The sequence below is a fragment of the Tachyglossus aculeatus genome, chromosome 22 (assembly GCF_015852505.1).
Source record: "Tachyglossus aculeatus isolate mTacAcu1 chromosome 22, mTacAcu1.pri, whole genome shotgun sequence".
NCBI classification, from domain to species: domain Eukaryota; kingdom Metazoa; phylum Chordata; class Mammalia; order Monotremata; family Tachyglossidae; genus Tachyglossus; species Tachyglossus aculeatus.
Genome location: NC_052087.1, coordinates 3,907,605 through 3,926,006, shown reverse-complemented (window position 1 = coordinate 3,926,006; position 18,402 = coordinate 3,907,605). Strand labels below are relative to the sequence as shown.

Below are 18,402 nucleotides of genomic sequence, written 5' to 3'. Positions count from 1 at the left end.
GCTGGGAAAACTGCAAGCCACACTGGTCTTTCTCCTGAGCTCTTCTCAGGCAGGGAAGGTGATGCAAGTCCAGTGGCTGCCCACACAAACACACACAGACGCCCATGCACATAATAGTAATAATTATGCTACTAGTTAAGCGCTTATACTAGGTGCCCAGCGCTGTTCCAAGCGCTGGCGTAGATACGAGTTAATCAGGTTGGACACAGTCCCTGTCCCATTTGGGGCTCACACTCTTTAAAGCTCATGTTCCAGATGAGGGAACTGAGGGCCGGAGACGTGAAGTGACTTGCCCAAAGTCACACAGCTGACATGAGGAGGAGCCGGGATTAGAATCCAGGACCTTCGGACTCCAAGGACAATGCTCTGTCCAGAAAGCCATGCTCCTTCTCATATATATATATACACATACACCCCTCTCTCCCCCTTGACGCTCCACTCCCAGATAATGTCTGCAGCCCAGGATGGCAATTGAACACTTGATTAATCATTCATTCAATCGTATTTATTGAGCGCTTACTGTGTGCAGAGCACGCTTGGGAAGTACAAATCGGCAACATATTAAAAACTCGAGTTCACAGCTTGGCCTTCAGAAGTCCGAGCGGGCTAATGCCCCCAATCCAAAGATGATTCATCCATAAGCCCTCTCTCTTGGGTAGGTTTCTGGGGCCGTGAGGCCGGGTTTAGAATCTCATGCCGAAACGCCACTCTCCTCCCCTCGCCTATGGATGGTGGCCGCCAGCCAGCCACTGGATGAAGGCTCCCCTGTGAGGAGAAAGCACCTCCCTTATCACCCTGGCCAGGGCAGGGCGGGAGGCCGGCAGAACATGATTCACGGGGAGGGAATGCCTGATAAGAGAGCTGTCCTGAACCTCCTGTTCCTAGCTCTCTGCCTGTTTCTCCCTCACGCATAACGTGCCCTGCTTCTTGCCCCCCAATACCCCCAAACACCCACACACCCTGCAGCAGGACCTAGGGACCATGCAGGGCATGGGATGATGACACCCCAGAATTCCCAAACGCCACCGACTTGGACCCCAGAATTTTTCGGGCAGGATGGCCCTCCCTGTCACGCCCCGTGGAGCCTGAAAGGAATGAGCGGAGGAGCCGAGATAGCAGCACCACCTTTGCCCTCAGCCAAGAGGAGGAGGAGGAGAAAGGAGAGGGTGTTGACACTTTTTGAATCCTTGCCAGGTACCAGGGCTCGGCCTGGGCAGTTTCCCTTACCCCCATGCTAGGGGGAAAGGATCGCCTGCCTCCCTCAACCCACTGGCCTTGAAGACGTACCTATCTGTAATTTATTTGTATTGATGTCTGCCTCCCCCGCTCTAGACTGTAAACTCGTGGGCAAGGAATGGTGATGATGATGATGGTATTTGTTAAGCGCTTACTATGTGCCAAGCAGTGTTCTAAGTGCTGGGGTAGACACAAGGTCATCAGGTTTTCCCACGGGGGGTTCACAGTCTTCATCCTTATTTTACAGGTGAGGTGACTGAGGCACAGAGAAGTTAAGTGACTGGACCAAAGTCACACAGCTGATAAATGGCGGAGCCTGGATTAGAACCCATGACCTCTCACTTCCAAGCCCGTGCTCTTTCCACTAAGCCATGCTGCTTCTCTGTTGACTGTTGTATTGTACTTTCCTGAGCTCTTAGTACAGTGTTCTGCTCACAGTAAGCGCTCAATAAATAAGATTGAATGAATGAATGAATCCAGTCGGCCTGGGTGGGGCGGGGGTCCGGGGATCTGGGGCTGTCACTCCAATGTCAGGTGGGGGTCTGGCATGGCAGCAGTTGCAATTATAAAGATAATCACATTTGTTAAGCACTTACTAAGTGCCGAGCACTGTTCTAAGCGCTGGGGTAGATACAGGTAATCAGTCCCTGTCCCACACGGGGCTCACCATCTCAATCCCCATTTCCTAGAATGGAGGCACAGAGAAGTGAAGTGACTTTCCCCAGGTCGCCTAGCAGATAAGCAGCGGAGCCGGGATTAGAATCCAGGTCCTTCTGACTCCCAGCCTGGGCTCGCTCCACTAGGCCACACTGCTTCTCTTGTGGCTGCGGAAGGGGACAGGGCTGAGGGTGGCATCCCTGGTGCCACCCTGGGAAAAATCCACGCAGTGGTGGTCGCTGCCCGGCCCAACTCAGCTCATCCCAGGGGGTCTGCTGACCCTAACAGGGGCTCAGGAAAGAGGCCACCGCTGCTGCCTGCGAGATCATGAGAAGAAGTAGGGGGGAAGGCATGGGGGAGGTCCTCACACCTGCCCAGTGGGCCCTCAAAAAGTGGCCTGACAGGACTACAGTTGGGACTATGGGGCAAGGAGGAGAAGGGAGCGGAAGCAGCAATGGAGAGTACTTTCACCTTCTTCTTCCTCTCCCCTTCTCCTCTTCATAATAATAGTAGTAGTAATTGTGGCATTTATTAAGCGTTTATATGTGCCAGTCACTGTACTAAGTGCTGGGTGTGTACAAGGAAGTCATGTTGGACACTGTCCCCATCCCACATAGGGCTCACAGCCTTAATCCCCATTTTACAGATGAGGTAACTGAGGCCCAGAGAAGTGAAGTGATTCGCCCAAGGCCACACGGCAGACAAGTGGCAGGGCTGGGATTAGAACCCATGTCCTTCCGACTCCCAAGCCCATGCTCTAGCTACTTTTTCATTTATTCATGCAAGCTTTTTCATTTATTCATTTGCTCGTACGTATTGAGCACCTACTGTGTGCAAAGCACTGGACGAAGCGCTTGGGAGAGTACAATATAACAATAAAGCAGACACATTCGCTGCTCACAATGAAATTACAGTCTAGAGACCTCCCCCTCTTTTCCTCCCTCCGCTCTCTACTCTCCTCCCCTCAGCCCCCCCAATTCCCACCCCCTGCACCTCACCCCTTCGATTGTCCCCCGTCAAAGTGTGCTCCCGTGTTCCAGATGAGAAGTCGGCAACCCGCCTCGCACTTCAGCCCACACCTTGCACTATCTCATATCCGACACGCACCTAGCAAGCTCTGTCTGGAGAAATTCCCGATTTTTTTTTATGGTATTGGTTAAGCACTTGTCTTGTCTTATGCTGTTGACTCATCTCCAACCCATAGCGACGCCATGGACACATCTCTCCCAGAACGCCCCGCCTCCATCTGCAATCGTTCTGGTAGCAGATCCAGAGAGTTTTCTTGGTAAAAATCCGGAAGTGGTTTACCATCGCCTCCTTCCGCGCAGTAAACTTAAGTCTCGGCGCTTGACTTTTTCCTGTGCTGCTGCTGCCCAGTGTCAAACACCAGAGTAGGTACAGGTTAATTAGGTAGAACACAGTCCCTGTCCCGCATGGGGCTCACAGTCTAAGTAGGAGGGAGGGTGAACAGGTGTTTAATCCCCATTTTATAGTTGAGGAAACTGAGGCCCAGAAAAGTGAAGTGACTTTCCCAAGGTCCCGCAGCAGATAAGTGGTGGAGCCGGAATTAGAACCCAGGTCTTCAGATTCCCAGGCCCATGCTCTTTCCATTAGGCCTCACAGGCCCCAATACAGGGGTCTTAGTTGGCCACGTCTCCAGAGTAGGCACCAGAAATATCCTCTGGGTGAGGCGGGGCTGATTGTTCCTCCCCTCCCACACTATCCCACCAAAGCATAAATCCTTCGAGCCCTCTGGGAACGTCTGGGAGTCCAGAAGCCCCCCAAGTCCAGTCTACTCCGTGCCCAAAGACCGGAGCAAACTATTTCCTGTGCTTCCTCCCGCCCGGCCTGCTACTCTGTTCTCTGCTCTCTCTTTTGGGTAGCCCCACCCTGTCCCTTATTCATTCATTCAATCATATTTATTGAGCATTTACTGTGTGCACAGCACTGTACTAAGCGCTTGGGAAGTACAAGCCGGCAACATACAGAGACGGTGCCTACCCAACAGCGGGCTCACAGTCTAGAAGGGGGAGACAGACAACAAAACAAAACATATTAACAAAATAAAATAAATAGAATAAATATGTACAAATAAAATAGAGTAATAAAAACATATATACATATATACAGGTGCTGTGGGGAGGGGAAGGAGGTAAGGCCGGGGGTGGGGATGGGGAGGGGGACCCTTATGCAAGGGTCACTGCCCCAACATCTCCCAGTATCCCTCAAGCTGGTCCAGCGTGATAATAGATGTGGTATTTGATCAATGCTTACTATGTGCCAACCACTGTACTGAGCACTGCGGGAAGAGACAAGATCATCGGGTCAGTCCTATCCCTGTCCCACTTGTGGCTCCCGGTTTGAGGGGGAGGGAGAGCAGCAGCGATTGATACCTCAGGAATTCAGTCCCCCCCAAGGTGTTCCCCCTGCTTTCCCATTAACACAGGAGGGTCCCCCACTAATTCTTCCAGTTGTTCAGTTCTCCCAAAAGCTTCTCCTACCCCCAACATTGACCCAAAAGTGTCTCCCCAACCCCCTCCCATCTCTCTGATGATGATAATAATAATAATGGAACTTGTTAAACACTGTGTGCCAAGCACTGTTCTAAGCACTGGAGTACATACAAGTTTATCAGGTTGGACACAGTCTCTGTCCCACATGGGGCTCACAGTCTGAATCCCCATTTCACCGATGAGGCAAGTGAGACACAGAGAACTGACTTGCCCAAGGTCACCCAGCAGGCATGTGGCAGAGCGGGGATTAGAACCCAGGTCCTTCTGACTCCTCAGCCCGGTCTCTGTCCATTAAGTCGCGATGCTTCTCACACCCGGCACCCAGGGGACATACACAGACACCATATAGGTTCTGGGCAACATCTCTTAGAGAAACGGAACAAAGCCACTGCGAGGAAAAAAAGTTGCTTTGAACCTAGCGGGAGGAAAGGGCCAGAATCTGAGCAGGCAGGGCCACTAGTCTCACCTTCTTTTTCCCTCTTCTTGGCCCACACGTCAGTCAATCATTCCTTCCTACAATCATATTTGTTGAGTGCTTACTGCATGCAGACACTGTACTAAGCGCTGGGGAGTGTATAACAATAAACAGACACATTCCCTGCCTTCAGTGAGCTTACAGTCTAGATGGGGAGACAGATGTTACTATAAATAAAATCACAGATATGTACGTAAGTGCTGTGGGTGTGGGAGAGGGAATGAACAAAGGGAGCAAGTCAGGACGACGTAGAAGGGGTGAGAGAAGAGGAAAGGGGGGCTTAGTCTGGGAAGGCCTCTTGGAAGAGATGGGCCTTCAGGAAGGCTTTGAAGCGAGGGGGAAGAGTCATTGTCTGTCAGATTTGAGGAGGAAGGGCGTTCCAGGCCAGAGGGAAGACGTGGGCGAGGGGTCAGCGGCGAGGTAGATGAGCTCGCCACCCCCTTGCTCGGCCCCATCTTCCCCAGGGGGGCTCAGCAAACCCCACTTCCCACCCCCAGGCCTGGCCCCTGATGCCCACCCCCACCTTTCCAGCATGACTCTAAACCCACCAGGCCGACCAAATGCTCAATGTCAATAAGGCAAACTGCCCGGATGGACAATGAACCCCACCCTCTCTGACACTGTAATAATAACAATAATTATTACTATTCTTATTATACTGATTGTGGCATTTATTTAACACTTCCTCTGTGCCAAGCACTGTACTGAGAAGCAGCGTGGCTCAGTGGAAAGAGCACGGGCTTTGGAGTCAGAGGTTGTGGGTTCAAATCCCAACTCCACCACTTAGCTGTGTGACTTTGGGGAAGTCACTTAACTTCTCCGTGCCTCAGTTACCTCATCTGTAAAATGGGGATTAAGACTGTGAGCCCCACGTGGGACAACCTGATCACCTTGTATTCCCCCCAAGTGCTTAGAACAGTGCTTTGCACATAGTAAGCGCTTAATAAATGCCATTATTATTATTATTATTACTAGACATTGCTTGTGTGAAATTTAGGAGGTCTCCAGGGGAAACCACATGGGAGCAGATGTGGGAAACGATTCTATCCATGCAGTCAGAGAAGCACCGTGGCCTAGTGGGAAGAGCCTGGGCCTCAGAGTCGGAAGGACCTGGGTTCTAATCTTGCCTGCTGTGTGAGTTTGCCCCAAATCACTTCACTTCTCTGGGCCTCAGTTCCCTCACTGTAAAATGGGGATTAAGACTGTGAGTCCCATCAGTCACCCTGGCTCCTCCACTTGTCTGCTGTGTGACCTAGGACGAGTCACTTCACTTCCCTGTGCCTCTGTTCCCTCATCTATAAAATGGGGATTAAGACTGTGAGCCCCATGTAGGACAGGGACTGTGTGCCACCGATGATCTTGTATCTGCACTAGCGCTTAGCACAGTGCCTGGCACAAAGTAAGTGGCTTAGTGGAAAGAGCCTGGGCTTGGGAATCAGAGGTTTTGGGCTTTAATCCCACTTCTGCCACTTGTCAGCTTTGGGCAAATCACTTAACTTCTCTGGGTCTCAATTTCCCTTATCTGTAAAATGGGGATGAAGTTGGTGTGGCCCACATGGGACAGCCTAATTACCTTGTATCTACTCCGGCGCTTAGAACAGTAAGCACTTAACAAATGCCATCATTATTATAATTATAAATGTATTTATTGAGCTTTTACTGGGTGCAGAGCACTGTAATAATAATAATAATAATAATAATAATAATAATGGTATTTGTTAAGTGCTTACTATGTGCAAAGCACTGTTCTAAGCGCTGGGGAGGTTACAAGGTGAACAGGTTGTCCCACGGGCGGCTCACAGTTTTAATCCCCATTTTACAGTTGAGGTAACTGAGGTACAGAGAAGTGAAGTGACTTGCCCAAAGTCACACAGCTGACAGTTGGCGGACCCGGGATTTGAACCCATGACTCCAAAGCCCGTGCTCTTTCCACTGAACCACGCTGCTTCTTCTGTACTAGGCACTGTTCACGTGGGACCCGATCTGTGTCTAACCTGATGATCTTGTATCTACGCCAGCGCTCAGAATGGTGACTGGCACACAGTAAGTGCTTAACGAATGCTATTTAAAAGAAGTCCAAAAAATAGTGCGCTCCCACCCACCTGGGGCCCCTGAAAAATGGCCCAGTAGCCCAGCCAAGCCGGAAGCAGAGTTCTCTGGAGACAAATACTGCGAAAACCAAGGGGGTCGAGCGGGGCTCGGCTCATTTACCTTGCTGCTCACGCTGGCCTTGCTCCGCCTGAACTCTCGGAGCGTAGCTCTCTTGTCCAGCTTGTTCCACAGAGCTTTGGCCTTCCACGTGGTCACCTTGGATTTGAGCCTGGAGTAGAAGTTCTTGTGGTCCTGCGGGTCGAGGCTGAGCTGCCTGGTGAGGAGGTTGAAGGCCTGCAGGGTGCCTTTACACGTGCTGGCCTGGACAAAGTTTTCGAAAATCTGGCCGGCCTGGTCCTGGTTCCTGTTTTCATTTCCCTCCATGGTCGGCGGTGCTGGGGAGCTTAGATGGGATGTCGGGAGCGGAGGAGGACCCGGATGCCAGGGGAGGTCGGCAAGATTGGGGCACCTAGAAAAAGCAGGAGGGAGCACAGGTCAAGCTTGGCCCTGTCTCCTCAATGATAGTAACAGTGGTACTTGTTAAGCGCTTACTATGTGCCAAACACTATCCTCGGGGCTGGGGTAGTTACGAGTTATTCAGGCTGGATCCAATCTCTGACTCACATGGGGCTTCTGGTCTTAAATCCCACTTTACAGATGAGGGAAAAGAGGCCCAGAGAATTGAAGTGACTTGCCCAAGGTCACACAACTTGACACATGTCCACTTGTTTTGTTTTGTTTTCTATCTCCCCCTTCTAGACTGTGAGCTCATTGTTGGGTAGGGACCGTCTCTATATGTTGTCAACTTGGACTTCCTAAGCGCTTAGTACAGTGCTCTGCACACAGTAAGCGCTCAATAACTACAACTGAATGAATATGGAGGAGCCGGGATTAGGAGGCAGGTCCTTCTGACTCCCAGGCAATGGGCTAGGATGGGTAACAGCATAGTTGCCAAGGAGACCAATCAGCCTTGGGCTGCAGACCAAGCTAGCTCTCTTCCTCCCTTCAAGGCCCTACTGAGAGCTCACCTCCTCCAGAAGGCCTTCCCAGATTGAGCCCCTTCCTTCCTCTCCCCCTCGTCCCCCCTCCATCCCCCCATCTTACCTCCTTCCCTTCCCCACAGCACCTGTATATATGTATATATGTTTGCACATATTTATTACCCTATTTATTTTACTTGTACCTATCTATTCTATTTATTTTATTTTGTTAGTATGTTTGGTTTTGTTCTCCGTCTCCCCCCTTCTAGACTGTGAGCCCACTGTTGGGTAGGGACTGTCTCTATATGTTGCCAACTTGTACTTCCCAAGCGCTTAGTACAGTGCTTTGCACACAGTAAGCGCTCAATAAATACAATTGATTGATTGATTGATTAGGAGTCCAGAAGCCCCCCGAGTCCAGTCTACACTGTGCCTGAAGACCGGAACAAACAGGCTTAATAATAATGATGATAATAATAATAATAACAATAACAGCATTTGTTAGACACTTACTCGGAGTCAACTTTGGGCATTGAGGCAGATACAATGGCGGATACCATTTCCCTACCCTTTTTTTATGGTACTTGATAAGCGCTTACTTTATGCCAAGGACTGAACTGAACTGGGGTTGAGGACAAAATAATCAGTATGGACACAGTTCCTATCTCACATAGGGTTCCCACTCATTCATTCATTCATTCAATCATATTTATTGAGCGCTTACTGTGTGCACAGCATCATACTAGGCACTTGGAAAGTACAAGTTGGCAACATATAGAGACGGTCCCTACCCAACAACAGGCTCACAGTCTAGAAGGGGGAGACAGACAACAAAACAAAACATGTGGACAGGTGTCAAGTCACCAGAACAAATAAAAATAAAGCTAGATACATATCAATCTTAGTAGGAGGGAGTAGGGTTTAAGCCCCATTTTACCAAGGAGGAAACTCAGGCACGGAAAAGATACGGGACTTGTCCAAGGTCACGCAGTTGACACGTGACAATGCCAAGATTAAACGCCGGCTTATCTGGCTCCCGGGCCTGGATCCTTCCCACTGGATCACCCTGCTTCTCTATCCCAAAATGTTAGGAATTCAAAGTCTTTCACCCAGGGAATAGGCAGATTCTGAAGTCACAGAAACCAACTTGCATCGGACAAGTGTATTAAAACGAAACAAAAAAAAATGTTCCCACTGGAAAGATTTATTTTTATCCAGGATGTGTGCGGAGGGCGAGAGGAGGCGGGGAAGGGGAGGATGGGTTGGGGGAAAATGTTCCAACAGGGAGGCTCAGAGTGAGACGCCACAGATGAATTTGTCCACAGGGCAGTTGGCACAGGAACAAAGGATTTCCAACCACAGGCAGACACAGCTACATTTTGCATACCAGTGGCTGATTGACTAGAGATGTTCTCTAGCTGGGAAAGCGAGGAACTCTTTGCCAACACTCAGCATGCTCTGCCACGGGCCTCGATTTGGCTCCCACACCCTTGCCCGGGTTGGCCAGGGGTGACATCCATTGCGGGATGCAGACTGAGGCTCAGAAAGCAAGGAAACTGGCAGTTGCCTCCGAAATTGGCCCCAGAGAGACGGCATGGCTTAGTGGACTGAACACTGGCCGGAAAGACGGAGAACCCGGGTTCCAACGGCGGCTCTGCCAACTGCTCTTCTGGACTGTGAGCCCACTGTTGGGTAGGGACTGTCTCTATATGTCGCCAACTTGTACTTCCCAAGCGCTTAGTACAGTGCTCTGCACACAGTAAGCGCTCAATAAATACGATTGATTGATTGATTGCTTGCTGGGTGACCTTGGGCAAGTCGCTGACCTCCTCTGGGCCTCAGTTCTCCTTCCTACTTAGCCTGGGAGCCCCATGTGGGACAGAGACTGTGCCCAACCTAATTCACTCGTACCTATCCCAGCGCTTAGAACAGGGTGTGACACATAGTAAGCGTTTAACAAATTCCATAAAAAAAAGGGACCACAGAAGGCATCATTCAATTGATCAATAGTATTTACTGAGTGCTCACTGTGTGTGGAGCACTGTACTAAGAGCCTAAGGACTTCTGAAACACTTTAATCACCACCAATCACAGATATCTTTTAGACTGGGTAGGGACTGTCTCTATATGTTGCCAATTTGTACTTCCCAAGCGCTTAGTACAGTGCTCTGCACATAGTAAGCGCTCAATAAATGCGATTGATGATGATATCTGGAGTCAGAGGTCATGGGTTCAAATCCCGGCTCTGCCAATCGTCATGTGACTTTGGGCAAGTCACTTCACTTCTCTGGGACTCTGTTACCTCATCTGTAAAATGGGGATGACGACTGAGAGCCCCCTGTGGGACAACCTGATCACCTTGTAACCTCCCCAGCGCTTAGAACAGTGCTCGGCACGTAGTAAGCACTTAACAAGTGCCATCATTTATTTATTTATATTTATTGAGTGCTTATAATATACAATCCTGTAGGTTCGTCCTCTAGACTGCAAGCTCATTGTGGGCAGGGGATGTATCTACCAACACTGCCATATTGAACTCTTCCAAGCACTTAGTACAGTGCTCTGCACACAGTAAACACTCAATAAATACCACTGATTGACTGATGCAGGGCACTGTATTAAGCGCTTGGGGGAGTACAGTGGACTAGAGTAGGAGCTTCCAGTCTAGAGCTAATTCCCCTGACGTCGCTGCGGTCAAGTCCTGTAACAACACGGACAGGGTCGGGACTGCATCTCGACTGTTCCCCTTGCTGGTTTTGCTTTAACAGATTATTTCCTTCCCTGTGTGACCCTGGCTTCTCTCCCTTCCTCCTACCCCACCCCATTGAGATTGAGAGTCCCGTTGGTTGTGGCCCTGGATCAATCAATCAATCAATCAATCAATCGTATTTATTGAGCGCTTACTATGTGCAGAGCACTGTACTAAGCGCTTGGGAAGTACAAATTGGCATCACATAGAGACAGTCCCTACCCAACAGTGGGCTCACAGTCTAAAAGGGGGAGACAGAGAACAGAACCAAACATACCAACAAAATAAAATAAGTAGGATAGAAATGTACAAGTAAAATAAATAAATAAATAAATAAATAGAGTAATAAATATGTACAACCATATATACATATATACAGGTGCTGTGGGGAAGGGAAGGAGGTAAGACGGGGGGATGGAGAGGGGGACGAGGGGGAGAGGAAAGAAGGGGCTCAGTCTGGGAAGGCCTCCTGGAGGAGGTGAGCTCTCAGCAGGGCCTTGAAGGGAGGAAGAGAGCTAGCTTGGCGGATGGGCAGAGGGAGGGCATTCCAGGCCCGGGGGATGACGTGGGCCGGGGGCCGATGGCGGGACAGGCGAGAGCGAGGTACGGTGAGGAGATCAGCGGTGGAGGAGCGGAGGGTGCGGGCTGGGCAGTAGAAGGAGAGAAGGGAGGTGAGGTAGGAGGGGGCGAGGTGATGGACAGCCTTGAAGCCCAGGGTGAGGAGTTTCTGCCTGATGCGCAGATTGATCGGTAGCCATTGGAGGTTTTTGAGGAGGGGAGTAATATGTCCAGAGTGTTTCTGGACAAAGATAATCCGGGCAGCAGCATGAAGTATGGATTGAAGTGGAGAGAGACACGAGGATGGGAGATCAGAGAGAAGGCTAGTGCAGTAGTCCAGACGGGATAGGATGAGAGCTTGAATTAGTAGGGTAGCGGTTTGGATGGAGAGGAAAGGGCGGATCTTGGCAATGTTGCGGAGCTGAGACCGGCAGGTTTTGGTGACGGATTGGATGTGAGGAGTGAATGAGAGAGCGGAGTCGAGGATGACACCAAGGTTGCGGGCTTGTGAGATGTGTGTGACACACACACACATCTCTTCCTCTACACTTTAAACTCGGCTCTAGACTGTAAGACTGCTGTGGGCAGGGAATGTCTGTTTATTGTGATATTGTTCTCTCCCAAGTGCTCAGTACAGTTCTCTGCACACCATAAGCGCTCAGTAAATATGATCACACGGGACAACCTAATCACCTTGTATCCCCCCAGCACTTAGAACAGTGCTTTGCACATAGTAAGTGCTTAACAAATGCCATTGTTATTATTATGAATGCTCTCCTAAGCACTTACTACAGTGTTCTGTACCCAATGAGCCCTCAATAAATACCATTGATAGATTCCACACTGACAAAACCCCTTGTGAATCTCCCAGATCACTCCAGCGATCGCCCGCTCCCTCTACTGCTGTCCAAACTCTTTGACAGATTGCTTCTGCTGCCTCCACTTTCCCTCCTCCTTAATAATAATAAGGATGGCATTTATTAAGCACTTACTATATGTCAGGCACTGTACTAAGCACTGGGGTGGAGAAGCAGTGTGGCTTAATGGAACGAGCACGGGCTTGCAAGTCGGAGGTCGTAGGTTCTAATCCCAGCTCTGCCACTTGTCAGCTGTATGACTTTGGGCAAGTCACAACTTCTCTGGGCCTCAATTACCTCATCTGTAAAATGGGGATTAAGACTGCGAGCCCCACGTGGGACAACCTGATTACCTTGCATCTACCCCAGTGCTTAGAAAAGTGCTTGGCACATAGTAAGTGCTTAACAAATACCCTAATTATTATTATTATTACAAGTAAATTGAGTTGGACACAGTCCTAGTCCCATGTGGGGCTCACAGTCTCAATCCCCATTTTACAGATGAGTCAACTGAGGCACAGAGAAAAATCATAATAATAATAATTGTGGTATTTGTTAAGCACTTACTACGTGCTAGGCACTGTACTAAGCACCGGGGTGAATACGAACAAATGGGGTTGGACACAGTCCCTGTCCCACATAGGGCTCACATTCTCAATCCCCATTTTACAGATAAGGTAACTGAGTTTGTACATATTTTATTCTATTTATATTATTAATGATGTGTATATATCTATACTTTTATTTAGATGCTATTGATGCCTGTCTACTTGTTTTGTTTTGTTCTCTGTCTCCCCCTTTCAGCCTGTGAGCCCGTTGTTGGGTAGGGATTGTCTCTATCTGTTGCCAAATTGTACTTTCCAAGTGCTTAGTACAGTGCTCTACACACAGTAAGCGCTCAATAAATACGATTGAATGAATGAGATACAGAGAAGTGACTTACCCAAGGTCACACAGCAGACAAATGGCAGAGCCCGGAAGAGAACGTATGGCCTTCTGACTCTCCTGCCCATGCTCTTTCCACTATGCCATGCTGCTTCTCGACCCTATCTTACTAGACTCACTATATCTGTAGTATCTGTTAAGCGTTACTCAATAATAATAATAATAATAATAATAATAATGATGGTATTTGTTAAGTGCTTACTATGTTCAAAGCACTGTTCTAAGCGCTGGGGAGGTTACAAGGTGATCAGGCTGTCCTCCACACTGATCTCCCAGCCTCCTGCCTCTCCTCTCTCCAATCAATCAATCAATCGTATTCATTGAGCGCTTACTGTGTGCGGAGCACTGTACTAAGCGCTTGGGAAGTACAAGTTGGCAGTCCACACTTCACACCGCGGCCCGGCTCATTTTTCTAAAAAAAAAAAAAAAGTTCATTCCACGTCTCCCCACTGCTCAAGAACCTCCAGTAACAGTACTAATAATGATGGCATTTATTAAGCACTTACAATGTGCAAACACCGTTCTAAGCGCTGGGGAGGTTACAAGGTGATCAGGTTGTCCCTTGGGGGGCTCACAGTCTTCATCCCCATTTTCCAGATGAGGGAACTGAGGCACAGAGAAGTGAAGTGACTTGCCCGAAGTCACCCAGTTGACAACTGGCGGAGCTGGGATTTGAACCCCTGACGTCTGACTCCAAAGCCCGGGCTCTTTCCACTGAGCCACACTGCATCTCTAGTTGTCCATCCCTTCTGCTTCAAACAAATAAAACTCAAACAGCCGTATCTTACCATCCTATCTTACCTCACCGATTTCCTATCACAACCCAGCCAATACAATTCATTGCTTTAATGCTAACCTACTCATTTTACCTCAGTCTCATCCACCTCACCGCCAACCCCTTGCCCCTGGCCTAAAACTGCCCTTCACATCCGACAGACAATCATTCTCCCCACCTTCAAAGCCTTCCTAAAAATCACACCTCCTCCAAGAGGCCTTCCCTGACTCCCTTCTGCTATTTGATCTGTACCCTTTAAGCGCTTGATATCAGCTCCACGGCACTCATATACATATCTGTAATTAATTTTAATGTCTACCTGTTAATTTAATTAATTGTTGGGTAGGGACCGTCTCTATATGTTGCCGACTTGTAGTTCCCAAGCACTTACTACAGTGCTCTGCACACAGTAAGTGCTCAATAAATACGATTGAATGAGTGAATAATTAATTAGTTAAAATTAATTTTAATGTCTAATGTTTAGAGAAGCAGCGTGGCTCAGTGGAAAAGAGCGCGGGCTTTGGAGTCAGAGATCATGGGTTCAAGTCCCGGCTCTGCCAATTGTCAGCTGTGTGACTTTGGGCACGTCACAACTTCTCTGTGCCTCAGTTCCCTCATCTGTAAAATGGGCATTAAGACTGCGAGTCCCCTGTGGGATGACCTGATTACCTTGTATCCCCCCAGCGCTTAGAACAGTGCTTTGCACATAGTAAGTGCTTAATAAATACCATCATTATTACTATCATTATTATTCTCTGTGCCTCAGTTACCTCACCTGTAAAATGGGGATGAAGACTGTGAGCCCCACCTGGGATGACCTGATCACCTTGTAACCTCCCCAGTCCTTACAACAGTGCTTTGCACATAGTAAGCGCTTAATAAATACCATCATTATTACTATCATTATTATTCTCTGTACCTCAGTTACCTCACCTGTAAAATGGGGATGAAGACTGCGAGCCCCACATGGGACAACCTGATCACCTTGTAACCTCCCCAGTCCTTACAACAGTGCTTTGCACATAGTAAGCACTTAATAAATGCCATCATTACTATTATTACTTCTTCTTCTAGATGATAAACTCTATGGGAGCAGGGAATATTTCTACCAATTCCGAGTGCTTACTACAGTGCTCTTTCCACAGTAAATAAATACCACTGATTGATTGCCAAGCACTGAACTAAGCCCGGGGGTGGATAGATACAGTCACAGCCTAAGCAGGATGGAGACCAGGGACTGAATCCCCATTTTACAAATGAGGAAGTTGAGGCATAGAAGAGTTAAGTGACTTGTCCAAGGTCACACAGCCGGCAAGCAGAGGAGCCAAGATTAGAACCCAGGTCTTCTGACTCTCAGGCCTGTGTCGGTTGAACTTCTCTGGTTCAAACCTGTCGTCTCCCAAACGGAGATTTGCAATGGACTTCCTGCCCCTGGCCTGTCTCTTCTTCAGTCTATTCCATATTCTGCGACCAGAATCATTTCTCCCAAAACAATGTTCAGTACGTGTCACTCCCCTCCTAATCATAATAATTGTGATATCTGTTAATTGCTTAATATTCATTCATTCAATTGTATTTATTGAGCACTTACTGTGGGCAGAGCACTGTACTAAGCGCTTGGAAAGTACAATTCAGCAACAGATAGAGACAATCCCTACCCGACAACAGGCTCCCAAGTCGAAGCAGCAGTCTCGAGAAGCAGCGTGGCTCAGTGGAAAGAGCCCGGTCTTAGGAGTCAGAGGTCATGGGTTCTAATCCCGGCTCTGCCACTTGCCTGCTGTGTGACCTTGGGCAAGTCACTTCAGTTCTCAGAGCCTCAGTTACCTCATCTGGAAAATGGGGATTAAGACTGTGAGCCCCACGTGGGACAACCTGATCACCTTGTATCCTCCCCAGCGCTTAGAACGGTGCTTTGCACATAGTAAGCACTTAACAAAATGCCATCATTAATATTAGAAGGGGGAGACAGATAACAAAACAAAACAAATGGACAGGCATCAATACTATGTGCCAAGCACTGTACAAAGCACTGTAGTAAATACAACATCATCAGGTGAGACAAAGTCCTTGTCTCAAATAACGCTCAGCCTAAAAGGGAGCATGGCTCAGTGGAAAGAGGCTGGGCTTTGGAGCCAGTGGTCATGGGTTCAAATCCCGGCTCCACCAATTGTCATCTGTGTGACTTCAGGAAAGTCACTTCACTTCTCTGTGCTTCAGTTCCCTCATCTGTAAAATGGAGATGAAGACTGTGAGCCCCCCATGGGACAACCTGAGCACCTTGTAGCCTCCCCAGTGCTTAGAACAGTGTGTTGCACATAGTAAGCACTTAATAAATGTCATCATTATTATTAAAAGGGAAGAAGCAGCGTGGCCTAGTGGATAGAGCACGGACCTGGGTGTCAAAAGGACCTGGGTTCTAATCCCGACTCTGCCACTTGTCTTCTGTGTGACCCTGAGTGAGTCAGTTTGTTTCTCTGTGCCTCAGTTACCTCATCTGGAAAATGGGGAGTAGGCCTGTGACTGTGTGGGACAGGGGACTGTGTCCAACCCGATTAGCTTGTATCTACCACTGCGCTTAGTACAGTGTCTGGAGCATAGGAAACAGTTACCAAATACCACTATTATTATTGGGAAGTACAAGAGTGATGTGTAGACTGTGAGCCCACTGTTGGCTCTATATATGTTGCCAACTTGTACTTTCCAAGCGCTTAGTACAGTGCTCTGCACACAGTAAGCACTCAATAAATACGATTGATTGATTGATTGATTGATTGAGTTACAGGCCAGAGGCAGGACTTGGGTGGGGAATAAAGTCAATGCTTAACAAATGTTAACCACCCTAAAGGCCTCTCCCTGAGGGCCTTTATCCAGGCCCTAGGTACTTCACTCACTCATTTATTCAATCGTATTTATTGAGCGCCTACTGTGTGCTGAGCACTGAGCACTGGGGAGAGTAATAATAATAATAATTATGGTATTTGTTAAGCACTTACTATGTGCCAAGCACTGTGGTGGATACTGGGTAATCAGGTCGTCCTACATGGGGCTCGGTCTTAATCCCCATTTTACAGATGAGGTAACAGACACAGAGAAGTTAAGTGACTTGCCCAAGGTCACACAGCAGACAAGTGGCGGAGCAGGATTAGAACTCACATCCTTTGACTCCCAAGCCTGTGCTCTTTCCACTAAGCCACGCTGCTTCGTCCTACAATATAAGTACAATATATAAAATTGTACAATACAAGCTCATTATAAGCTCATTGTGGGCAGGGAAAGTCTGTTTATTGTTCTGTTGTACTCTCCCGAGTGCTTAGTGCAGTGCTCTGCACCTTTCACAAAGCAAAACCATTTCATAGCAGTCGAAACTTGCTAACCAGTCTCCCAAATCCGGAAAGCATCGTGTGCCTTCTGAGGAATCATTTGCTTAGGAAATGCATATATGTTTGTACATATTTTTTTTACTCTATTTATTTATTTTACTTGTACATATCTATTCTATTTATTTTATTTTGTTAATACGTTTGGTTTTGTTCTCTGTCTCCCCCTTCTAGACTGTGAGCCCACTGTTGGGTAGGGACTGTCTCTCTATGTTGCCAACTTATACTTCCCAAGCGCTTAGTACAGTGCTCTGCACACAGTAAGAGCTCAATAAATATGATTGATTGATCTGCACACAGTAAGCGCTCAATAAATACGATTGAATAAAAAAATAAATACAACACTAAACAGACATGTTCCCTGTCCACAATGAGCTCACAGTCTAGAGGGGGAGACAGATACTAATATGCATAAATTAATAAATTATGAATCTATACATAACTGCCGAGGGCCTGGGAGCCTCAGAAGGTCACGGGTTCTAATCCCGGCTCCACCACTTGTCTTCTGTGTGACTTTGGGGAAGTCACTTCACTTCTCTGGGCCTCAGTTCCCTCATCTGTCAAATGGGGATTAAGACTGGGAGAGGGACTGTGTCCATCCCGATTATCTTTTATCTATCCCAGTGCTTAGAACAGAGCCCGGTACATAGTAAGCGCTTAACAAATACCATCATTATTATTATTCTGAGGAAAAGGGGCTGGTGTGGAGGAGGCGGCTGTATTCTCCCAAACGGGAATGATCTAGTCGAGAGCGGATGCAGGCGGAAGGATGGGTAGAGTGCAGACAGGGAAATTGCAGACAGGAATGAAGGGGTTCATCAGAGGGGGAGGGCAACCAGGAAGTGTGGAGGATGCAGGAATGATGATTTGATCAGTCAGCAGGGAGATAAGCGGGTGGCTAGACGAGAGAAGCAGTGTGGCTCAGTGGAAAAAGCCCGGGCTTTGAAGTCAGAGGTCACAGGCTCAAATCCCAGCTCCGCCAACTGTCAGCTGTGTGACTTTGGGCAAGTCACTTAACTTCTCTGGGCCTCAGTTCCCTCATCTGTAAAATGGGGATTAAGACTGTGAGCCCCCCGTGGGACAACCTGATCATCTTGTAACCTTCCCAGCGCTTAGAACAGTGCTTTGCACATAGTAAGCGCTTAATAAATGCCATCATTATTACTCTATTTTATTTGTACATATTTAT

General features: G+C 48.2%; 1 protein-coding gene across 6 annotated transcripts in view; it reads right to left on the bottom strand.

Annotated features, from left to right (window-relative positions):
* Positions 1 to 18,402, bottom strand: part of MICAL2 (microtubule associated monooxygenase, calponin and LIM domain containing 2) — a 230,276-nt gene that overhangs the window by 163,013 nt on the left and 48,861 nt on the right. For all 6 annotated transcript variants that reach the window (XM_038765412.1, XM_038765410.1, XM_038765407.1 and 3 more), the window contains one exon: positions 7,093 to 7,441. In XM_038765412.1, the coding sequence (XP_038621340.1) occupies positions 7,093 to 7,356 (264 nt within the window). In that variant the 5' untranslated portion in view covers positions 7,357 to 7,441. The remainder of the gene's footprint in view (positions 1 to 7,092; positions 7,442 to 18,402) is intronic.